A 26309-nucleotide genomic window follows, 5' to 3' on the forward strand; every position below is an offset into this window, starting at 1 on the left:
CATTATTCTAATTCAATAAAACAACAGTGTCACAGTTAAATGGCCTAAATGGGCCTTTTGGAAAGCTCAGCTGAGCAATTTTTTTTCCAGGTAACGAGTTCTGTGATTAGTCTAACGAGTAGGACAGGTGCGGTGAACACCTGATTTGCTTTCTGCACAAAAAATGCATTCAAAGAATTTCATGATTGCACTATTTCAAATTATTCTAATTCGTTGACCAGCACCTGTATAGGTGCTATTAGGTGTAATATTGCCACTGCTGTGCTGCGTAAGTACTGTAGATCAGCACAGCAGAGCCAATATTACACCTTATAGCACGAACCTCGAGTGTATTATTGCGATTATACCACAGTTCCATTATTACTGTTTATTGAAAGATTTTGAGTTAAAGAGGATAAGAAAATACAATATGTTTGCTTATAAACACTCCGCCAGTTAAAATAGTTCCATTGCTGCCCTGTTTGGTTTGTAAGCGCTGAATTGTTGCTAGGTTAGCATGGTAGCCTCTATTTTCGGCCATTTCAGTCAGAATTGTGAAAATCTAAGCTTACTGTAAATAAACGTAAGCGCTTTACTCACCTAAATAAATGGTTTTCAGGAGAGAAATCTCTGTAGATTAAAGTCCAGCATAATGCGGAATTACAAGGGTCCCCTATTTTTGGCCACCTTATATTCAGCTTGAAATACCCTAGATTAACTACAAAATATATACACTTAAGCTTTTATTTTAACAATAACAGCTCTTAACCTCATATTGGTGGCTGATAATGTGTGTAATAATGGGTATTTTCAAATTGCTCATAGTGGTGTATAAAGACATTTGGTTTGTATTTGGTTTGTAAGCACTGCATCATTGCTAGGGTACCTGTATGCTTCGGGTACAGTTCATTTCTGGCTGATAACGGCACTCATAGAACACCTCTCAGCCAATCACACTGCATGGTCCGAACTAACTGTAGTATAATTTTACGTAATGTAATTTTGCGATGCTTTGTTGCTGATTGATGCAGATGTTTTTCTTTTATTTCTAATGAAACTATCTGTCATTGATCGCTTTAGGAGGGTCCAGGCGAGTGGACGTTTCTGGACTCGGAAGTTTTGATGAAAGCAGATGAAATTTATGGCACCAAAAATCCCACACCTCATCGGGTCCTGCTGGACACTCGCTTTGAGCTGCCCTTCGGTGAGATTTGGGTTTATTCTAACTGTATTTATATAGAGTTAATTACAGGCAGACACTCTCACAGATTACTGACTTTATTTATGTTTATTTGTTTTTAGTATTCTTATGTTATATAGAGTTAATTACAGGTAGACACTCTCACTGACTTTCCACTGACTTTATATTTGTTTGAGTTTATTATAATGTTATATAAAGTTAAATACAAGTGGACACTCTCACTAGGTACTTTTATTGTTTATGGTTTATTATGGTTTATTCTAAAGTTATATTGTATTTTAGTATTGAACATCTGCAGTCATATATGGGCATATATGGACACTATGGCAGAAACTGCCAGCCAGTGTTTCCAGCAGGACGGATGAGCATGAAGCACCGGAGCTGATGTGGTTCACTGGTATTGAACTGTATTAGTTTGGGTTTGTGGGCAGCAGCTCAGCTTTCCCATTGATTTGTTTAAATGTCATTGTGGTTTAATGAACGTTCAAGAGATTCTACTGCTGTCTTAAAAAAAAAAAACTTCCCCAGAAACTTCTAACAATAAAGGCATGGCTGTAGCAATCTGAAAAGGCTTTTGTTTCCTTAAAAATAGTAAAAAATATAATGGTGTCTATTTTATTTATGTATAAATAGTATTGGACACCCAGTAATGCTTTTTTCACATTGTAATTAAAGGAAAATAAAAAATAGAATTAAAAAAGTAATGGATGTAATATGATCTACAGCTGAGAAACAACTGAGTAGCAGCTAAATGTGTGGAACAATTGCATTAATCTAGAAACAAAATCTTATACATAATACATATATACATAAAAAGATATACATAATATGTACATACAGCTCTGGAAAAAAAAATAAGAGAGCACTTAAAAATTATGGGTTTCATTGATTTTAACGAATAAAAAAAAAACTCTGGAATATAATGAAGAGGAAGATGGATGCCACAAGCCATCAAACCAAGCTGAACTGCTTATTTTTTTTTTTTTGCACCAGGAGTAAAGCAGCATAAAGTTATCCAAAAGCAGTGTGTAAGACTGGTGGAGGAGAACATGATGCTAATATGCATGAAAACTGTGATTTAAAACCAGTTTTTTTAATATTTGGAATTTGGGAGAAATGTTGTCTGTAGTTTATAGAATAAAACAACAATGTTCATTTTACTCAACATAAACCTATAAATATAAAAATCAGAGAAACTGATTCATTTTTTTTCCAGAGCTGTGTATCTCTTTTACCCTGTTGTTGGGCTTTATTTAATTATTATTTAACACCTGTGATATCTGTGTTGTCTGTATTGTGAGTGAGATATTGTATGTGATAATAAAAGGATGCTGATTGGTTGAATAGGCAGCAGGAGGGGGTGGAGACACTGCAGGCTGGTGCTGGAAGGTCAGGCTGTGGTTAAAGCAGTGTGTGTTTGGGTCTGTAACCCGGGCCAGGTCTGTGATTGATCCCATTCATTCTGCTGCTCGTTTCATCTGGACCTCTTTGAAGCTGCTGCTTTTTAACACTCAGCTGTCGGCCGGGCCTTCAAAGCCCCACAGCTCTGAGACAGACAGACACACAAACACACACACACACACCATCACTTAGTTACATACAGCAGCTCTATTGCTGAGTGTATAAACAGACCCGGCTGTATTTACCGTCGTGGTCAGCACCGGTTATGGTTATTATAATAGCGTAATCCTGCAATACCCCAAAAAAAAAAAAAATAATAAAGATCATCTGCAGTAACCGACTGTTCTGTGAGTGTTACATTCAGTCTATAAGGACAACAATGATCTTTAATTTGGTAAAGGCCTTGGTTTCTATACAGGCCACAGGTGTAGATGATTTAAAACACTTTTTCTCTAAGTTGAATTTTACCAAATTGAAAACCTCTGGAATATAATCAAGAGGAAGATGGATGATCACAGGTCATCAAACCAAGCTCAACTGCTTGAATTTTTGCACCAGGAGTAAAGGCATAAAGTTATCCAAAAGCAGTGTGTAAGACTGGTGGAGGAGAACATGATGCCAAGATGCATGAAAACGGTGATTAAAAACCAGGGTTATTCCACCAAATATTGATTTCTGAACTCTTAAAACTTTATTAATATGAACTATTTTTTTTTTTTTTTTGCATTATATGAGGTCTGAAAGCTTTGCATCTTTTGTTATTTTTTGCAAATAAATGCTCTAAATGACAATATTTTTATTTGGAATTTGGGAGAAATGTCTGAAGTTTATAGAATTAAACGACAATGTTCATTTTACTCAAACATATACCTATAAATAGCAAAATCAGAGAAACTGATTCAGAAACTGAAGTAGTCCCTTCATTTTTTTCAAAGCCGTATGTTCAGTAGAGCTGATACAATGGACAGTGGGTATAGAAACAAGGAATTGGTCATAATGTTATGCTTAATTGGCTTATGTATATTGTATGCATATATATTCAAACACTGTGTCTTTCTGTCTTTGTCAGAAATCCCAGAGGACGAGGCTCGGTACTGGTCCAGTAAACTTGAGCGCATCAACACTATGGGGATCCATGATGAGGTAGCTATAAAGTATAACTGGATATACTAGAAGAACAACATTTTCAGAACCAACTTCATGAACAATTTGTAGCATCTTTCTCAATGATGCACATTAAGCATGATTATTTGGCTTGTTAAGGCTGCTGCACCTGCGCTCATCTCCATAGTGAATGGGGTTCGCCACTAGCAAGCTGACTCCCCCCGCTCTTGGTGCAAGCAGCAAGCTGATTGGCTCTTTTTGCTGAAGGGCGGGACTTTATGTTCCTTGAACATTACGAGAAAATCCATTCATACTACAGTCAGTGGCAGGTCTCATCATTAATATGGTCTCTGAATGAAACTGGCAACATGCAGCATGAAACCTAAAATGCATACATGTATCAGAACTGCCCTATTGACAAAGGCTATAATCACATTACCAGGCTGAAGTAACAAAAAATTGAGTTTTTTGTTCAATATGGCTCAGATCTGATTTTTTCATTGCTGTGTGAACATGCTAAATCCGATTTTTTCAAACCAGATTTGAGTCACTTTCATAAACCGGATACGTATCCGATCCACTGACATGCAACATGAATGTGAACGGTCAAATCTGAATTCATGCGTCTTTTTGATTTTACGAACTAGCATTAGCGCTACGTGCTTCTCTCTCGTACCCACAACACATCTCTTGGTGCAGCTGTGCAGCTATAGCTGTAAAAACAGCAAAAGCAAACCGCCTGGTCTTTTTTCTCCTCCTCGACCTGAGCATGAACTTCAGAGCAGCTGTTTCCTGTTTCTCCACTCCAGCAAAAGATGCTCCACATATAAGCTGCTAACGCATCCATTTCCCTTTATAAAGCTACGAGTCTCTCGTCTCTCTAATATGAGGGTTTTTTGTTGTTGGTGAAGAAGACGACGTTTATACAGGTATCAATGTGCAGCATGTGAGGAGTTTCAGGAACAGATTTGTTCACATTACACACAGATACAGATCACTTACATTTGTAAATGTGAACCGTCAAGATAGACAAATCTGATCTGAGTAAAAAATCAGATTTGAGCAATGTGACTTGTAATGTGAACGTCCAGGAATCTCTGAAACCTAAATCAACTTTCTTACCACTTTTAAGCAACATTTAATTTTATTAGCATTTTTAATATATATATATATATATATATATATATATATATATATATATATATATATATATATATATATATTTATATTTATATTTAATTGCTGTTTATAATCCTTTTATCTTTTATTAGACTTCTTTGAATGTGTAGCTTCTTTTGTAGCCATCTTAAATAAATCTGAATTGTTTTTGTTTGTTTTGAATGGTTTGGCCTTTTTACCATTAGTTTGTTTATGTAGTTTCTCTTAAGTAGTTTAACCTGAATCATCTTATAATGATCTTGTAAAAATAATTGTGTGTATAATGTGTGTATAATGGTGTGTTTGTTTTTGTTTTGAACCTCTGATCAGTACACGCTGCAGGAAGATGTGGGGAGACACCCGCTGCCGTTTGTAGCGTCTCAGTGCTGTGAGTAATTCCTCTGTTTCTACACTAGATGGAAGCATAATGCTGTTTCTGTAGGTTTAAAGCGTCTCACTGCTGCTCTGCACTCTTTATTTGTAGCAGTGTTTCTTAAACATATCGTATCACACACAATAATATCGCCAAAAAAATATCTTTTTAGATTTTTGTTCTTTGTATGTTTAATTACTATTTATAATCCTTTTATTTAATTAAATCTCAATAGTTTTTTAATGTTATTTCTTTTGATTGATTTGGCCTTTTTCCTTTTAGCGTTATTTTATTTATGTAGTTTCTTTTTTGTAGTTTAATCTGAATCACAGACAAACTGTTCGGCACATTACAGCTGTGGCATATCATATAATGCGCAATAATGTTGGAAAAATTATTGTAACAAAACAAAAAAGGGTTGGAAGATATAAACGGTTTAATTTGTATTCACTAAAATATTAAGGAAAAAAATGTAATTGATTTATTATTTATTATATTTATTATATTTTGGTAGTTTCTTCAATAAACAAACATATATACATATATATATATATATATATATAATGCTTATAGAATAGAAATCCTCAAGATTTACTTATGTATGTAATATCAGTCAGACAATAACAACAATGCTGGCCTGTTAAGGCGTTATAATACGCAATATTTTGGCAAAAAGTCTAACATGATAAAATTAACTCCATGTGGCGATATTGTGATTTTATTTAAAAACAAGAATATTTACTGTATTTACTTTTAAATTTGTGTTTGTTCTTTGTTACATGCATGCACTGAATATGCTACTCTTTAGATTTGAGGTAGACATTTGCTGCTGCAATATATATATATTTTTTGTCATGTATGATTCTTTTATTGTATTACATTATATTTTGGTATTATATTTTTCGTACTATAAGGTGCACTGGATTATAAAACGCATTAAGCAATACTATTGAGTGAAATACTAAGAATGGCTACATTGAACTGAACAAGGGTGTTGCCATGTTTTTCCTCACATTATCAGTGTATGGATGCCCTTACAGGACAAAGATGGTCCACACAAATATACGATATACATGATTTGAAAATATGCACTATTATGCACATTATTAGCCACTAATATCATGTTAAGAGTGGTTATTATTCAAATAAAAGATTGTGTATGTCTTTGAACAGTTAATATAAGTGATTTTAAGCAGAAAGTAACATGGGTTATAATAGGGGACCCTTCTAATTGTGCAGGTCTTGTTGCTGGGGGGTACTTGATTTAACCAAAACTGTAATTCTTAAAAAAAAAAAAAAAAAAAAAACAAACAAAAAGACATTTTCTTTAATTCGAGTGCTGGATGTTAATCTACACAGATTTCTCTTCTGAAAACTGTTTATTTTAATTATAAAGGCGCCTCCATTTATTTACAGTAAGCTTAGATTTCCTATATTTTGACTGAAATAGCAAATAATAGAGGCCACCATATCATAATGAAAAATTCATGGATTTTAAGTGAGCCTTATACTCCAAAAAATACAATAATAAACAACTTAAACTTTAATGTTTATCTTGTTGCAGTAGCATATTTAAAAAAAATACCGTAATCACAAAAATACCCTGAAATTTCATGATACTATTTTAGGGCCATATCGCCCACCTCTACTGCACACACAGTTTTTACGACTTTTCCGTCTCCCAACACATCTGATTGAACTAATCATCCATTATAAAGTCCTTTCAGAGAGTAGTCAGGTGTGATAAAGCAGGAAAACCACTAAAATATGCAGGACCACGTTTCTGTCGGACCAGAATTGAGAATCACTGCTTTAAAACTCGCCTACAGTCTCAGTTTAACTCCTTGCCCTGAGAGATGATTCATTTCTGTGTGGTGGAGCTGAGGAGGGCGTGGTCTCTCTCCTGAAGCCCCGCCCCCTGTTCACTTTTTTTGCTGTTTGATTCACCAGGCAACTATTTTGGATGGGCCAACTCACAGAGTATGTAATAATTTCACCTTTAAACTCCAGACTTCCCTGATTATGATCCTTCCCCAGGTCTTATCCATGACCGGATTAATGCAGCCCTGACCTGACTGCTGATTTCTGTTCCCTTATTCTTTCCTTTCCTGTTCTTCTCTTTATACTCCCTCGCTTATGCGCTCCTCCCAGGCCGTGGAATATTCATGCACTGCAGTAAATACAGATATGAGGTTTAAGGTACCATGAGATCTCGCGAGATTAAAACGTCACACAAAAAGATTACTCATCAGGTGTTAAATGTGTCTCGTGAGACTTATGCACATGCACAGGTAACAAAAACAAATGTTTGAAAAGCAGAGATGTGGATTCGCGGACACATGCAAACACAACAAGCTGAGATTCGGTCATAGGTTGCCAGGCCTGTGTAGAACCCTCATCATACAGGAGAGAAGATGTTGGGTTTATGGTAAAACCTGGAGCTATATATATATATATATATATATATATATATATATATATATAATTCATAATCAGAGAATTTAAAAAAAGGATTGAAATCCATCCAAGTTCATTACTTACAAAATATAAAAATAATTACCTGCAGTTTCACATTTTGTGAGTTTTAGTCAAATGAAAAAAAAAATTTATCATATATTTCAACATTGAAATACAAAATATATACATATATATTTTTAAAATCCCGTCTCATCTTGTGAGTTTCTCTTTACACCCCTATTTTAAAAGCGTTTGTTTAAAAATAAAAAATTAATAGTGTCTATAAATGTATTTCTGACTTTTCAGTGTTACTTTATAAACCATATTTTTGGTTCTTTTTGTAATATAAAATTACTGCAGTGAGGGGAAAAAAAACTTGTTAATGTAACTTTCAAAACCTTTCAGTGACAATTAGTGTAAAAATATTATATTTCAATTAATTTTGGCACTAAAATTCAAGTATTTCTTCTCATTCAATGTGTTTTCTTTCTTTTTATGATTTTTACATTGTAAAATGTAATATTAAAGACTATATTAAAGCTATACAGGAACACATGCTGAATTATTTAGTAACCAGTATGTTTTATACTTTAGATTATTCTAATCATCACATTTATCTTCTTTCTGCACACTTGTGGTGAGATTTTAATCTCAGTGTCTTCATGAGGAAGAGTCACCTATAATAGTTTTCTCAGCGTCTTGAAGGAAGGAGTTCCTGGAGGTGCTGAACAATAGTTGCTGCTTTTTCTCCAGATCATCCCAAATAATAACCTCAAATCATCTCAGTTCATCAGGTTTAGATCAGGGGATTAATGTGGAGGACACACACTTTATTACTGTTTACTACATAAATAAATTAAATTAAATATTCCGAATGAGAAGAGGTGTGTCAAAACTTTTGACTGGTACTGTATATTTTAGGAATCTTTATTTTTAATAGTGCATCTCCAAACACCAGTAAATCAGTGTGTATCACTCATCAATGTCAGGTAACATAAAAACAAAATCAACTGCATGAGCATTTTGGCTGAAAATCTGCATTACCTCCTCCCTGAACCCTGTTTTGTTTTATGAACCATATCTGTATTTGTGGTATTTTTTCCATGTATATTTATATATTTATATATACTCTGTAAACCTGAACTTGTGTGTTGGTATCAGTTCTGTATATGTTCTGTATGTGTGTCTTAATTTGTGAGTCCGGTCATTTTTTTTCTGGTCATGTTTTTTCATGTTTGTATATTTATGATTTCCATTCTGGTAAAAATTTAAAAAGCCTCCTGCACAAGATTTACAGTTTGTATAGAAGCTGATGGACTGGATTTTCAGTTGTTTTAATTTCAACACCAGAAAATATATATTATATTTTATATATTAATAACAGGCTACATTTATGCAGCAAATGAAGTGGCCCAAATCCATTTTTCTCTTTAAATTCTCAACTGTCTCTCGACAGTGCTATTCTAGTCACATGATTAGCTGGCTTGCTACCTTATCCCTGCAATTTTAGTCATAAATGTACCTCAGTAGTGCGATTCTAATGATACATTTACTTAAGCAGTGTAGTTTTAGTCATAAATGTACCTCAGTAGTGCTATTTTAATCTAAAACATTAAAAAAAACATTTAAGAGGTGTACTACCTTGCTTTTTCACCACTGAAACCCTCATTCACTGCTGTCATCCATTTTCCTCGACTTAAAATTGTATGAATTGTAAAAAGAGATCAGATTTTTTTTTCTTTACAGTCTTTCAGTTGTAGATGCTATTATTCAGGAAGTACATTAGGAATTCTTCTACATATAGCAAAATACACTTTTCAATTGTAATTCTTTAATACCAGGCTGTTATCAGTGTGTTCAGCTTAAATTTTTAATGCTTTAATACTGTAATATCTGATTTTATCCTGATTTTATTCCTAAGCTTGTTATCTGTATCCCTGCAGCTCTGGATGATCTGGACAGTGCGGTGGACGATCGGGACAGTGACTACAGGAGCGAGACGAGCAACAGCCTTCCCCCGCGGTATCACACCACCGCCCAGCCCAACTCCTCCCTGCACCAGTACCCCATGGGACCACGCCCCCAGAAGCACATCGACTCCTGCACTGACTCTGTACACAGCTTTGATCTGGACTATAGAGATCATCACGCCAGCAGGTACTGTCATTATCGCTTCCATATGAAAGCGTATAGGACGACTACAGGTTTCAGAATATCTCAATATACCTGTGACGATACCTGTTTTTTGTTTGGATTAAATATTATCTCCAAAATAACTGTAATAAACGATTTTATTGTAATTACTTGTGCAATTACCTACTTTTAAAGATCGGTTAACTTTTAATTGCTAGTAATTAATTGGGGGACAAAACTGAATTTTAAAACTTTTTCTCAATTGAATTAAAAACATTGTCTTGCATTTGAAGCAAAAACTAATTTAAAAGTAATTAAAAGTAAATATATTTAAGTCATTCAAAAAACATGTTTTGAACAATATTTCTAAATATTCTTAAAAGTAATTTAAAAATATTTATTGAACACCTATCAAAACAGAATACAGAAAACATTTTCCTCAGTACATACATTTGCTTAAACAATACATAAATTTACCTCAGCAAATTCTTATTGTATATGTACCTAAGCAATGTGTTTTAGTGGTAAATGTACCTCAGTAGTGCTATTCTAATGATACAATTGCTCAGTGTAATTTTAGTCAAAGTTGTACCTCAGTAGTGCTATTCTAATGACATATTTACGTGTGTGTATTTTTTAGGCAGAAATGTTCCTCAGTATGGCTATTCCAATGGTATATTTACTCAAGCAGTGTATGTTTAGGCAGACATGTTCCTTAGTATGGCTTTTCCAATGGCATATTTACTTAAGTAATGTATTTGTAGGCATAAATTTTCCTCAAAAGTGTTATTCTAATGATGCATTTACTTAAGCAGTGTAATTTGTCATAAATTTACCTTAATAGTGCTATTCTAATGATATATTTAATCAAGCATGCGTTTGTAATCACAAATGTACCTCAATAGTGCTACTTCAATCACAAATTTACTTCAGCAATATATTATTAGTCATAAATGTACCTCGGTAGTGCTATTTTAATCACAAATTTACTGAAGCAGTGTATTTTTAATCATAAATGTACCTCAGTAGTGCTGTTCCAATGGTATTTTTTATTGAAGCAGTATTTTAGGCATATGTGTACCTCAGTAGTGCTATTCTAATGATACATTTGCTGTATTTGAAACACTGGAATTTGACTTAAAACCAATTATACCGAACATATTGTTCGATATAAATTGTTCTGGCATTTCACTTATTTATCCCAACTTTCCTGATTTTATTTTGGTTGCTAAAAAATGTATTAATTGGAATAGGAATAAAAATGTGTTTAAAATCCAAAATAAATAAAGCAGGGTAAAATGCACCAGCTCATTCAGGTTAATGGGGTTTCCTTGCTAACTTACAAAAAACATAATATACAGTATCAAGGTTCTCTCAAATTCTTAAAGCCATGTCTATATTTTGTATGATAAGTCGCTAAAAAACGTTATAACTGTGGCCGTGTTGTGTCCCAGTGTAAAACCCAGTGGGGGAGGATTTGTGTTTGAGATGTGAGTTCACAGCTGCAGCAGAACTGGAGGCATTGATGTTGTTATTGTCTGGTGGAGTCTTTAGAAAACAGCTTTACTCGGCCAAAAGTCCTTTTGTAGTGTGAGAGATTCTCCCGCCGGCACAGCGGAGTCCGGTTGGGTTTAAACTGTTTGTAGACTGAAAGCCTCAGAGCGAGAGGGCCATGGAGAAACAGGGCAATTCCAGTTTAATTGTTGTTACAGTTGTTTTGTTTCCAGTCTCCCGTATCGCTGTGTGGACGTTTGCATCAGTTGTGTTAGTTGTCTCTACTTCAAAGGGTCTGTTTCAAAGAGTTTAGATACTGATTCGTCATTATCGGCTCATTCATGAGGGAATAGTTTGTTCCTCCATTTATTTAGTGCAACATTTCAATAAGTGCATTATTAGTGGGACATTTATAATCCTATTCAAGAGAAGTTCTCATCCAGAGTGACTTACAGAGCCTGTTCACACCTGCCATTAGCATGTGCTTTATACCCAGATAGATTCTAGATCAGGGGTGTCCAAACTCTTCTTGTTTGGGGCCAGAAGGAGAAATGTATGTGCAGTCACTGGCCACAGACTCTGTAATAAAACAAATAATGAAATGTACCACTTATATTACATTTTCTGGATTATTATCATTTACACATTATTTCACTTGAGTTACTATCTTTATCTTTCTTTGACAGTGTTGTGTAAACTAAGATTTTTCAAATTGATGTTTCATTTCATAATGTTTTCCTAAAAGCTCAGGAACATTTAATGTAGGCAGGGTTGCCAGTTCCAACAAAAATATCCAGCCCAAAGTCAGTCTAAAACGCTAAACCCCTTCAGAAGCTTAAACTAGCCCAAAATATATGTCTAACATTTGTTTGAAGCAAATGACAAAACAGCTATAAGTGTACGACTTAGAATGCTAGTAATTTATAATATTGTAACATTACTGTTTTATTAGGTCTTTTTATAACAGTTTTATATCCACCACCTGGAATTGGACACCCCTGGACACCCCTGGAATGAAAGTCTAACCTGTGAACAGATTAAATACGATATCACATTTCCATTTGGGCTGCAACTAACGATTATTTTGATAATCGATTAATCAAAAAACTTAATCAGAGAACAAGCTAAGCTAAAAACCAGAGCACAACCAAAACATTTGAACCAAAACAGAAGAAGTGTCAAAACCAGAGCAAAACACCAGGATAAATAAGCAAAAAAGGACAAGACAACATATGAGTAAAAAGCAGAACATATGTGATACACAGAAATAAACTAACAAAGAAATAACGCTCTGTTTGCAGCTGAATCAATAGGAGCAATACTTTGCTTCAGGCTAAACAACAAAAAAACTGTATTTATACATGAGAAAACAGCTGAAAGGAATCAAAGCTGACCTACCAATCAGGAACTGATGGGCTGGCTGAGACACATGACTAAGAAGTGCATTCTAGGAGATAAAGTTTATTAAGGTGACAAGATACTAGGTTGTATTTTGATTTTTGATTTGATTCTTGATAATTGGCTCCTGGCACTTTATTCTTATGTGTTAGCTTTTTGAGTTGGGGAAAGTTTATGGGAACATTTTGATCACTTTTAGTGTCCTGTATCTGTGTGGTAAACTGGTATGTCATCAAAATCAAGTGAGGATTGTCTGAAATTGTGGTTATACTAAAAACATGATGTAGTTTTAAAAAACGTATATATGCTTCTGTTTCTTAATTCTATTCACTAAATGCATCACATAAAACATATTATGGTTGTAGTTATAACTTCATTTCCTAAACTGTTGTAATAATAATAATAATAATAATAATAACCTGGTACTTTGTGTAGTTTTTTTTAGCAGTCTTCTCTTTTGTTTTGTCTGTTATTATACTTTGTGTTGATTTTCTTATTTTTTTTCCTTCTCTTTCTCTTTTTATCCTTTTTTTAATTCCCTTTTTTACCTCAACCAACCTTCTAAACTTAATAAACCCTTATAACAGAGCCCTAAATCAGAGAGGCAGGGTGAGAATAATTCCTGTAGATTCAGGTATGGGAGTAGAGGAGTGGGAAGCCAAATACAAAACGTGGGGCAGAAGTTCCCTGGATGACTTCCTCGATCAGGAGGACGGATACTGGGAGGAAGAAGACAGCAGGAAAAATGATAAAATCCTCCATGTGGAAAGGATGGGTGATGAGTCTGCGGTCAGACAGCTGCCTTTGAAGACAAAAGGCAAGGCCTCGTTGAATGCTGCCTACCCTGAGGGCTACGACACCATCGACCGAAGACGGAAGAAGAAGCTCAGAGATCCAGGAGGGCTTGGGCTTGTGAACGCTGGAGCAGAATGCCTTGGGGAGGAGGTGTTCCCTCCAGATATTGCTCTCCTCCGCCAGAAAAGAGGAGAGTTAGTATTGCATCAAGTGGCCGAAATGGAAGAAGAGGATGAAAAGATGATGCCGTGCTTGAGGCCGTACAAAAACGGCTTGCTCTACAAGACTAGAATGTGGGCCAAAAACAAGCTGGAAAATACCCTTGACAACTATGTAGCGTATCAAGAAGAAGAAGCTGCGAGATATAGAGCAAGCGCAGGCCTTGATTCTGAAGGATTAGACGAAATGAGGAATTCATTGTGTTCTGAGGAGGAATTGGAGGAAATTGCCTCTTTAGCCGAGGCATATCACTCCGAGCACGGTCAAGGTTACGACCACCGCAGGTACGCTGTGATGTATGGTAGCTATAATGAAAAACTTCAGGGCCATCGTGACAAGAAGACCACAAAGAATAAAATTGGGGGATGGGCACCTGATACAATGCTGTCTCCTGTGGAAGAACCCAGTGATGAATATGTTGACCCCATGGATGAGCTTCAGTGCCTGGTGGAAACAGTGTCCGAATATCTGGCTGAAAAAGAGGAGGAGATCAGCAAGTATGGTTCACTGCCCAGATCAAGCAAATCAAGACTGTCTTCCCAAGGTAGTGCCAGAACGGAATCTGTTGGAGACGAACAAGGGATTGCCTTCAAGGAGATAAAAGAAGACAAAATGATGGAGGACAAGGGAAGAAATTCATCGAATTCATCCGAACAAGGAATATCAGGCGTCAAAAATGCCATGAACTCACTATTCAGCTCATTAAGCGATAAAGTCACCCCAAATTCAAAACATTCTGAACCACCAGCAAGTGCCACCGGTAGCTCTGGTATATCCAAATTGTTCTCTTTCATGCCAGTCTCCAAATCTCCAAGCCCAACAACACCAGTTGCTGTGGTATCCCCTACACAAGAAGCTCCATCAGATAGGAAGCTGCCAATGCCTTTTCGACCCTTAGATGCCAAATACCAAGAGGTAAATCAACATGCCCAGACCAAAAGTCTCACTCAGAGACAAAATAATGGCGGCATTGCGACTCAAAAAATAACCGAAGGCCATCGAGCATCTTCTGTAGACTCTTCTGCATTGGAAAAAGTGAAGCCTCAGAAGGTGCTCTCACAGGAACACAGTGTTGAAAGCGAGAAGTATAGAATGTCTACAGAAGACGAATATTTTGATTTAAAGAAGACAGATGGAAAGTGTAATCACAAACTTGTGATAGGACCTGGTCAATCAGGAGGAAGTGAATACGAGAATGACTATGGAAAATCTAGAACAACGACACAAAGAGAATCTGAACATTTGGGGACCAAGTCACAAAACGATTCAGGGTTTTTGAACCCGTTCAAAAAATCCTTTACTTCTCTGATCTCACCTGTACCTCCCGTGCCTCCTCACCATCAGACACAAACAGTTTATCCTCTTTTCAGATCAGAGGAAGATGTACGAAAAGACAATCCTGCAGATACGTCCTTACTTGGGGGCAAGCTTAAACTTCCTTTCCTCTCCTCAGACAATGTGTCTTCCCAGCAGCCTCCAAAAGCAGAAGGCGGCATGTTATCTGGACTGTTAAAGTTTGCTTCAGGCGATGATGTATCTAGTGTACCTAGAAGCACACAGCTAAATCCTATAAAGCCAGAACAGACTACTCCTGCAAACAGTAATATGGCATCCAGAGCTTCCTCTTCAAACCCGGAGAGTGCCAGGAATCCCCAGCCACAGAATATACCTGGTCCTCCTCCTCACCAGATCCTTCAACCAGAGCCTAAAGGAAATACAGATACTGGCTGGTTTTCAAATCTTTTCAAGGCTGCACCAGTGGAAAATACTCAGTCATCTGCTTATCAACAGGGCCAGAGGCCAGTAAACCAAGGTTCTCAACCACCACTTGGGACCAATCAGAGAATGGCAAGAGGTGAACAACACAACCTTGGTCAGACAGGTAGCCTCCAAAATAGGCAACCGACTCAAGGCCCGGTTGGAAGTCGCACTGTAGAACATCCAACATCTCAACCAGAACCTCAAGGTTTGTTTTCTGGTTTGTTTAAATCTACATCCTCTGAAGATACGTCAGGTGCTAGAGCATCTCCCAGTCAAGGTTTGCTCTCAGGTATCATGAAACTTGCCTCTGCTGTCGATGTGTCAGTAGATGCACAAGCACAACCTCCTCAGATGCATCCAACAAATAATCCTAATCAAAGGATAAATCCACAGCAGACCAATGTGCAACCTCAGCCACATCCTCCGCCACATCAAAATGCCCCCAACCCATCGCAATCAGGAGGACTGTTCTCAGGGCTTTTAAAATTATCTTCTACTGAAAATGTACAAACTGCACAAACTGCGATGAATGCACCACCTCCACAAAGAGTTCCCTCACATGGTCAACCCTCTCAACAACCCATAGCATCTCAACAAGCCCCTCCTCAACAAGGAGGTATTTTGTCCAGCATTTTTAAATTGACTTCCAGTGATACCTCAAGTAATCCAGCTAATGCACCTCAGCAGCAACATGCACCAGACAGTGGTCATCCTCCAAATCAAATGTCCCAGCAAAATGTACAAGGACACAACTCCCAGAGGATGCTTTCAAATAATCGCTCAGATGACCAACGTACAGGCATGCTTGAATCTTCTAGACCTCAAAACCAAAATGTAGCTCAACAAGCAGCACCACAACAAGGTGGCCTGCTCTCTGGCCTTTTCAAATTAGCTTCTTCAGATAACGTGTCCACCTCCCAGCCTGCCTCAATTCAGCAAACAGATGCGTCATACACCAGTAATACAAATCCAATCCATGCAAAACCCCAAAATGTTCTACGACAAAGCCAAAGTTCGAGCCTTGAGAGTAAAACAAATATCCCTGAACATAATATTCCTTCCCAAGCACAGCAAGATTCCCAATCAGGAATACTCTCTGGACTTTTCAGCAAACTAAGAACTTCATCCGAAGAAGCTCCACAGAGCAACTGCCCTCCAGTTTCAGTTGACCAGAAACAACAGCAGCAAAATTTACCCGAAGAGATCCCTTCTTCTCAAAGTATCCCATCAAGGAGGCAGCTTCCTCAAGTACCATCTTCTGCTCAGGCTGCTCTGAGAGACCAAAAGCCTGCTGAGCAGCAAGGTTTTATATCTGGTCTTTTCAATCGGAGCTCGAAGGAAGTGCCTTCATCTAAACCAGGGGAAGAACCTGCCCAGGGTACAGATCAGAAAGCAAGTTCCACACACTCGACAGGCTTGATCTCCAGCCTTTTCAAGAAGAATGTGAATGAAACCACCTCACAAGGCAGCTCAGAAGTGGCTAACGAAACAAAAGGAAGTGTTTCATTTGATCGTCTCATGCCTAGGGGAACAGGAGCTGCTATAAAAGTGCCTGTCTACAGTGATAGTAGTTTGGACCTGAGGACAACTGCGAGCTATGTAAGATCACAACATAGCCAACCAGTGTATGCTTCAGTTAGTACGGGTCATTTGCCTCAGTTCTATAACTCTCCACACTCAAGCAATATGAGGAACATGTCGTACAGCACTGAAAATCTTCATTACTACTCGCATTATGGTCTTGCTGGTCAAGGAGTCATGCCGCAGCAATACTTGCGGCAAAGCTATCCCTCCTTACACAATGTAGAACAGTATGGTGGTCAAAATGACTTGTTGTATACCCAGTATGGTCTTAGTCCTAGTCATGAACACTCCTGGATCCAAGATTCTATTCTGTGGCAACAGCTGAATGAGCAGTCACTGGGATGCCATCCAGGAATCCAGGATTCTGTTCAGGAATATGGACATTTACCTGGTAGAGAGCCACTGCATGACTTTCCTCAGTCCTCAGGCTATATAAGCATGGATGAAAATCAGCCATACTGTGCCACAGACCAGTGGATGGCATTGCCCATGAACCAGGGAGCTGGTGTTAGGCATCAACAGTACTCCAGAGACATGGTCAACAGCCCGGTTGTACATAAAATGTGGAGCAGCTATAACAACCTGGATATGACTTATAACCATGGGTACCATGTTGACGAAGGGGGTGCTTTAAATTTGAGCAAAACCGGGAGTCCAAAATTTGGTAGGTGGCACTCATTCAACGAGGAGAGCAGTTACAGTTTGAATAGTGTGGCATATCATGAAGGATATTACGAGGAGAATCCGCCAAATTTGTCGTACTCTGCTAACTGTGAATTTATGTATAATGGCAGAGATGTATACAGGCAAAGTAATCAAAGCTTCCCAGATTCAAATGGTACCCCTAATGCTTGGAATTATCCTTCTACAACTAATCTAGATGCAGAAGACTATGGATATCTCGAAGAGTCAGAGTGGTACCAACAGTGGCTCCTGCTTTTAGAACAAGGTTTGTGGTGGCCTGCAGATGATGGAGACTGTGGTTACTTTGTCTACACTGATCATGAGTACATCTATGCACTGCTCACAGATGGATCTGGTCAATATGTCTATGCGTGTGCACCAGAAGAAGAGTTCTGGGGGAATGGACAGATGTCCGACAACTATCCTAGTGCCTTGATCCATAACGAAATGGTTATGGTGTGTGGTTTCAAAATTCCTCTCTTTAATGAAGATGAACTTCTTTGGCTTCCAGGACAAGATCAAAGCGAGGTTCAGCTCGTAGGTGCTCCACTTGACCTGTCTGCTGCATATCGAAAAGGTAATGAAATAATGAATCTGAACTTGGAACGATTCTCTCAGATGTTTGAGAGCTCAGTTCTTGCACAAAAACGGCAAGCGATGGATTTCTCATCCTATCGATTAAATAAGGTCAAAGTGGATACAAGGCACCAATTCCAAAACTCCAGAGTTGCTTACAGGGATCCTTCTCTAGAAGCTGTTGATCTTTCTGTTAATGGAGCTGGTTTGAATCAATCAACCCTAAATAGCATACAAGGCATGAAAGAACTGCTTTCTCAAAAAGTCCCTATTTCATTTTGCCCAACTCCAACAACAAACTCATCAGCCCCTGGTGTGTACTGTTGTTACCAACCTCAGCAGAGACGTCGTTCATCTACTGGAGTACAAGTTAGGCACATAGATGACACTTCAGAGGAGGAATGGCGAAAAAGAGTAAAACCTGGAGAGGAACAGCCGAATCGATCCATCAAGAAAATATCATCTTTCCTGTCTTCAGTTGTAGGAAAAGGCCCTGATTCAGAATCTAGCCGAAGCACAATTTTCTCAAGAACCTCTACAACTATCAGAGATGCTACCCGTCCTAGTCTAATTCAAGGAAAATCTGTCAAGTCTCATATCGCTGAAGCACCCAAAAATGAGAACCAGGCCAAGGGCATTCTTTCAACCAGTCTTGAGAGTCTAAAATCAAAGATCATAAAAGACGATACTCCCCCTGCTGTCACACAATCTCAAAGTACAAATCAGCAGCCAGTTAAAACTGTTTCAGGGCCTTCCAGAATCTTACCCAAAACTCCCACAGGGCTTTCAACATCTACTGAAGGTGAAACCCAGAAGCCTAGATTGGCTAGACAAGCCACATTGTCTCAACAATCTTCAGTGCCTTCTCCCCCTGTTGAGGTTACCCCAATCTCTGCAAGTGTTACAAAACCTATTTCTTCCAAAAATGATCAAAGTGCAGAAAAACCTTCAGAGCAACCACAAGGAGGCTTTCTGGGCTTTTTCAAAGCTGCGGTAGGAATAGAAGAGCCAAAACAAGAGCCTACAAAACCCGTTCAAAGTACAACAAAGCCACCAGAGATAAAAGAAGCTTCCACTGGAGTCAAGGGATTAAACACAAGCAAAGAGAGCTCAGGGGTGTCCAGTCTTTTTGGGTCAATAGGAGACTTTTTTAACATTGAAAGCCCTTCCTCACAGGTGCCACAACAACAGCAGCCTTCTGCCATCGATTCAAGACATGATTCTAAGAAAGACATGGGTCCTGCTCATCAGATTACACCAAGGTCTGAAGGGATTCAAAAACAACAAACCAGTGGATTTAGTTCGCTTAGTCATTCCGATATTCCTGGCGCATTAGGGAAACCCCATGGGCATGTAGCAGGTAAAAGTGCATCCCAGATATTTTCTCCTAGTGCAAATGAGGCAACCATTCCAGGAAGATCTCAAACTATGCCTCCAACTGGGGAGACAAAACCAGACACTTCCAGCAAACCAGCAGGTGGATTGTTTGGCTTCTCCATTGGGGAAATTATCTCAGGGCCCACAAGCACCAAGGAGGAAACACCAGGGAAAGGGCTGTTGTCCATGTTTAGTGGTACTAGTGCTCCACCTCAAAGTGCTCCCACTTCAAATCAGCCTCCAGGTACTGCTTCTTCAAATGAATCAATAGGCTCAAGCTTGCTTTCTATGTTTAGTGGCTCCAGCACTCAACAAACTAGCCCAGTCCAAACAGGATCCTCAGCTCCTGGGCCCTCTCCTCCCAAAGAGACACCAGGCATACATTTATTGTCTATGTTTGGTGGTCCTAGTCCACAACAGACACCACCACAAACCACTCGCCCACCACAGTCCTCGCAAGGACCTGCACCCCGGCAAGATCCTCCAGGTAAGGGGTTACTTTCGATGTTTGGCAGTACAGAGCCATCCTCACAGCAGACTGGATCTATATTTGGTGGAATTTTAGGTGGAACATCCACCTCCACTGACAGTCCAGCTAAAGGATTGTTTTCTATGTTTGGAGGACCTAGTCCGCAACCATCGGCCAGTCCGCAACCAAGACCTGGGCCAACACCAAGTGCACAAGGTCCAGGAGGGACAGCTCCACCCAGAGAGCCACAAGGGAAAGGCCTTCTCTCAATGTTTGGTAGTCCTAGTCCTCAAATGGCACCACTACAACCTGAAGCAGCTTCTCAAAAAGAGACACCTGCCAACAGCCTAGTCTCTGGTCTGTTCAGTGGTCCAAGTCAACAACAGAATTCACCTCAAACTACTTCCATTCTTGGGGGAATCTTTTCAGGGTCTAGTGTTACTGAAGCACAATCTACAGGAGTACCCTCAAAGCTTGGGGGACAAAGCCCTAGTTCAAATGCACAGGCTTCTCCACAACCAAAAGCACACAGTGAAACCCCACAAACTGTGCAAGCAGAGCGTACCACTGATTCAGATGCTATCAGCAATGAATCATCTAAAGATCCATTGGCTGCTGGTAAGATTCCCCAAGATCTGGAGAAAGAACACTCAGTCGATTCAACCTTGTTGCAAAATAAAGAGCCAGAAGTGTCACCCATCGCCTCAGATCAGCAGCAAGAACCTTCTCATGCATCTGTTTTGAAAGAAACCCCAGATAAAGGATTACCATCAGAGCAAAGTGATGCTAGCACTAAGCCCTGTGAAGTTTATCCTGAACAAATGGCCACTACAGCTACTCCAAAAGAGGTAGTTGTTACTGAATCAGCTGCACCGGAAGGGCCACCTCCTGGGGTCACCAACCAAGGAGCTGTGCCTCCAAAAGAAGGAATAGCATCAGGTTTATCTTCAATGTTTGGTGGCTCCGGTGCCCAAGATGCAGTTTCTCAAGCTGGCAGTCTACTTGGAGGAATTCTCTCTGGTGCCACAGGATCAAAAGATGGCCCTGGCAAGAGTCTATTTTCTGTATTTGCAGGTCCTAGTGAGCAAACAAATACAGGAGCAGGGGCCTCAGCTCCAAAAGAATTGCCAGGAAAGGGATTATTTTCCATGTTTGGTGGACCAAGTCCACAGCAGTCAACACCTCCTGCGTCTTCATTACTAGGAGGCATTCTGCCTGGTGGCACTACTCCTAAAGATGTAACTGGAAGAGGTCTGCTGTCAATGTTCGGTGGTCCTAGTCCAACACCCACGCCTGGTCCAACAGGGCCAACATCTAAACCACCTGAACCTGAAGGTCTTTTTAATGTCTCCTCACTGTTTTCTCGAGGGGGGCCTGCAGAGAACAAACCCAAGACAGGAGGATTTGGGTTCCTGAACATGCCATTCATGGACGAAAAGAAACCTGAGGTGCCTCCAGCTACTGGAGCAGGTCTCAAAGCACCTGCATTATCAGCTGATGTTCCTGGTGATGCAATTAAAGTAGAAGAAGCCAAAGAAAAAGCAGTGGCTCCACAAGCACCGCAAGTGGACAGTTTAACACAACTTGAGACAGCTTCTCATCCTCCATGCAAAGAACCTACCGAAGCTGAAAAGGTAACTCTTGATGGAAAAGATATAAGCCAGCCCCATTCTTCTGAGGTAGTACCTACTGATACCCAATCAAGTTCAGATCAATCTAAAAGCCAGTCACAAGGACAATCACAAGACCACAAGACCTCAAGTGATGTTCAGCCTCAGTCTAAACAAGAAGATGCAACTCCTACACAACCCATAACATCTGAAGGTCCACAAAAGCCTCCTGAACCTGAGAAGTCTGTATTAGACTCTTCAGCTGAAGCCGTATCTGGCTTCATGTCTAAGATGTTCTCTACTTCTAGTGCACCATCCAAACCGTCAGGAGGTTTTTTCTCTCAGGCACAGTCTTCATTGTTTAAGTCTACTCCTACACCAGATTCCCAGGCGCAACAGACCCCCTCGATCTTTGGCCTCACAAGTCGCTTACCTGCGGAATCTTTGAAAAGTGACCTCTTTGGGATGTTCAAAACCCCTGATGCACCCAAACCAGCAGAAACAACACCTTCTCCTACCCCTACAATTCAACCTACTGTCCAAGATCAAACAGTGACTAAAAATTTAGGGTCATCTCCAGGAGATGTTACATTACCTGAATCCAAAATCGATCAAAGCAGAACTAAAGCAGAATCAGATTTGAGCATGTTGAATAAAACTGCTAAAGACTCTACTGAAGGTATGGCACCTGATGTTGTAAACTCACCTGATGTTGTTGCAAGTTCTTCTGCGATTGAAGGCGATGTAAAACACGAGGCACCTATTGTCATTGTTGGAGAACCTGAAGATCAAGTGCTAGATAAGTCAGGACCTCCTATAGAAAGCGGTCCTAGACCAACCCAAGAGCCTCCAAAGCAAGATCCCACTCAGTCCATCTTCGGCATGGCTGGTTTGTCCACCTCTACATTTGGATTGATTCCAGGGTCTGGAGATGCTGGAAAGTCTCTGGGATCCTTGTTTTCTTCAGCACCCAGCATTCCAAAAGGCATCCCCACAGTACCACAAACAGATAGCGGTGGTGGCCTTCTCTCTGGCTTTAAGTCATTCTCAACAGGCTTGTTTCAGGAAGAAAAGCCAGCTGCATCAAAGAACGAACCACCGACGGCATCTTTGTTTGGAGCGAAGCTAAATTTCCCTTGGCAGAAAGAGACTGCACCTCCTCCCCAGCAACAGACTCCTCCTGTTGTTACTCCTGTCGTTACAACCCAGCCCAAAGCCCAGGACAATCACGTAAATAGTCTAGAAAGTGCACCTGGTCATACCAAAATAGAGCCTAGCCATTTGATCTCAAAGGCAGAAAACGATAACCAAGGTGACCAAAGTGAAAGTAAAGATGACTTCGTGTCAGAGCCAGAGAAGAACCCTGAGGCAGACATCCAAAAGAATGAAAAAATAGACCCACTAGATGACTTGGCAGAACCCCAGATTAGTGTCTCCACACCCGTCATAGATCCTTCAACCCAAAAAGAGCAGGAATCCCAGGTCCAGTCCCCACCCTCTGCAGATCTCTCCTCAGGAGTACAACGAGAAAACATGGAGCTTTTGAGTGCAAAAAGGCTAGTAGCATCATAAATGGTCTCCAAAACAATTTATGATGAACTGTCTTCAATATTAGCATCAATCGATAGAGGCATCCTCTGTGGTTGTTTCTACCCACCTTTCCTTTGTCTGTCTGTCTGTATGTTTGTTTATGTCTCTGTATGTTAGTGTATCTTATATTATCTTCCATACTATTGTTTTTGTTGTGACTTCTCAATAGTCCTAGTACCCCATAGCTGTTTAGCATCGTTTTAGCATTGTTGTTGATTTTTTGACATTTGACATAATTTAGTTTCTAATCTCACCTTTTCTTCTCTATCCAAATCAGCCCGGCAGACAGTAGTCGCTTCGGATCTTCAGGAAACCTTAGTCAAGCCAGTTCACCACTCAGTGAGGCCGGCCAGGAGAGCATCGTCTGTTCAGAACTTGAGGAGTCCTACCACTCCTTCCATAGCACAGGTTATCGCCCACCCACAAATGGGCACCATCCAGCCAATGGACACACCTCCTGGGGGGAAGAGGAGGGCTTGAAATCTTCTACTCAGGAGACTGGAAGGACAGTGATCAGCACCGTAGTTAAAGACAGTGTTCCCCAGGAGGAGAAGCGATTAGAAAAATCTCAGAAAAGGTATTTAAATCTGATATTCAGCTTCTACTGTAAATGATTTGGTCTTTGCTACAACTGGTTCAGTTTCTCCCACAAACGATTTGTCTCATAAATAATGCATCTACTATAAATGTGTTGCTGATTCAGTATACATGAGTCAGTAACTGCTGTAAATGATTTAGTAACTTTTGTAAATGATTCCATATCTACTAAAATGAATTGGAAACTTTAATATTAATCACTAGTTGTTGTGATTCAGTATCTGGTATAAATGATTCAGTATCTATTTACTCTCTACATGAATCAGTAGCTGCTGTAAATGATTTAGTATCTTAACAATTAATCTGCTGTAATTGATAAAGTATTGACTGTGAACAAATTATAAAATTCGATAAATTATTTGGTAAAAATATGAATGATTTTGGATCTGCTTTAAATGATTCATGTACTATAAAAGATTAAGTATCTACTATAAATTATACGTAACAGCTATAAATGATTTCTAATCTACTAAAAATGAAATGGAAACTTCTATAAATAAATCAGTAACTGCTATGATTCAATATCTGGTATAAATTATTAAGTATGTGCTATATATGATTCAGTATGTGTTATAAATGATTCAGTATCTGCTCTATATGATTCAGTATCTTGTATATCTGATTCAGTATGTGTTATAGATCATTCAGTATCTGCTATAGATGATTCAGTGAGTGTTATAAATGATTCAGTATCTGCTATAGATGATTCAGTATCTGCTATAGATGATTCAGTATCTGCTATAGATGATTCAGTATCTGGTATAAATGATTCAGTATCTGCTACAGATGATTCAGTATCTGCTATCGATGATTTAGTGAAGGTTATAAATTATTTAGTATCTACTCTAAATGATTTAGTAACTGCTCTAAATGTTTTACAAACAAATGTTTTATTACTGTTCTAAATGTTAGTTGTCGTATAAAGTTGTCTTGACCAATCAGGATCTGTTTTGATGATGATTTAGTAAGTGTTATAAATTATTCAGTATCTGCTATAGATGATTCAGTGTTATAAATGATTTAGCATCTGCTCTAGATGATTCAGTAAGTGTTATAAAAAATGATACAGTATCTGCTATAGATGATTCAATACGTGTTCTAGATGATTCAGTATCTGCTATAGATGATTTAATACGTGTTATAAATGATTCAGTATCAGCTGTAGATGATTCAGTAAGTGTTATAAATAATACAGTATCTGCTATAGATGATTCAGTATCTGCTTTAAATGAAACAGTATCTGCTATAGATGATTCAGTGTTATAAATAATTCAGTATCCGCTATAGATGAATCAGTAACTGTTATAAATTATTCAGTGTTATAAATGATACAGTATCTGCTATAGATGATTCAGTATCTGCTATAGAGGATTCAGTAAGTGTTATAAATGGTACAGTATATACTATAGATGAATCAGTAAGTGTTAAAAATGATTCAGTATCTGCTATAGATGATTCAGTATCTGCTATAGATGAATCAGTAACTGTTATAAATGATACAGTGTTATAAATGGTACAGTATATGCTATAGATCAGGGGTGTCAAACTCATTTTGGCCGAGGGCCACATTAGCACATGGCTGTCCTCTGAGGGCCAGATGTAACTTATAAATGTAATAAAATGTAACCAAATGTAATATAAAATGAATGTAATTACTCTTTAATGTTAAATAACTATATTCAATCAAATATGCATGGAAAAAATGTTTGCTTGTTGCTCTATTAACATAAATCCTTTTAATTTGTCATGGTATGAAATCCAAAAACTCCATCAATCAAGAACCAAACTATTCAAGTGAATAGAAATGACATCAAATACAAGTTATATTAACTTTGATTAACTTTGATCAAAACGTTTGATACTGAAAAGAGGCTTAATAAATATAAAATCAAAAATTGTGAGCTGTTAAGAACATTTGACAGATTTAGCATTTCCTCAGATTTAGCAGTTCCTCATCCAACCACTAGTCGGAGCTGCAGCTGCAGCAGCACAAGCCCGCAGTCTTTACTTAGTCAGAGCTACAGCCCAGCCACGGGCTACAGGGCTCAGCTCAGCCAGTCTGGAGCGTTTTTAATTTTTTTAAGTTCTTCTGTATAGGAAATAAAGGTTTTAACCCCACTAAACGGATAATACAGCTCTCTACAGTTCATCTTTCAGCCCAAGCAGCTAACAGCAGCAGTTTAGAGCAGCCGTCCCGGAGTCACTGCTCGGATTACATTATAAACAGGTCAGTTAGCGCGCTGCTAACCTCAGGATGTTTATAACTACGGAGTTTAGTGGACACAGCACGGCTGTAAGGTTAGACTGTTGAAGGCTACTGAAGACTATTAAAGGCTATTGGAGGTTATT

At 38.6% G+C, this 26309-nt stretch overlaps 1 protein-coding gene across 2 annotated transcripts in view; it reads left to right on the top strand.

Moving 5' to 3' along the window:
- Window positions 1-26309, top strand: part of unc13bb (unc-13 homolog Bb (C. elegans)) — a 144066-nt gene that overhangs the window by 39960 nt on the left and 77797 nt on the right. For both annotated transcript variants that reach the window (XM_022681117.2, XM_049468626.1), the window contains exons 5-9: window positions 1060-1183; window positions 3651-3724; window positions 5174-5231; window positions 9617-9830; window positions 23641-23940. In XM_022681117.2, the coding sequence (XP_022536838.2) occupies window positions 1060-1183; window positions 3651-3724; window positions 5174-5231; window positions 9617-9830; window positions 23641-23940 (770 nt within the window). The remainder of the gene's footprint in view (window positions 1-1059; window positions 1184-3650; window positions 3725-5173; window positions 5232-9616; window positions 9831-23640; window positions 23941-26309) is intronic.

The sequence above is a fragment of the Astyanax mexicanus genome, chromosome 20, assembly GCF_023375975.1.
Source record: "Astyanax mexicanus isolate ESR-SI-001 chromosome 20, AstMex3_surface, whole genome shotgun sequence".
In the NCBI taxonomy this organism is placed as follows: Eukaryota; Metazoa; Chordata; class Actinopteri; order Characiformes; family Acestrorhamphidae; genus Astyanax; species Astyanax mexicanus.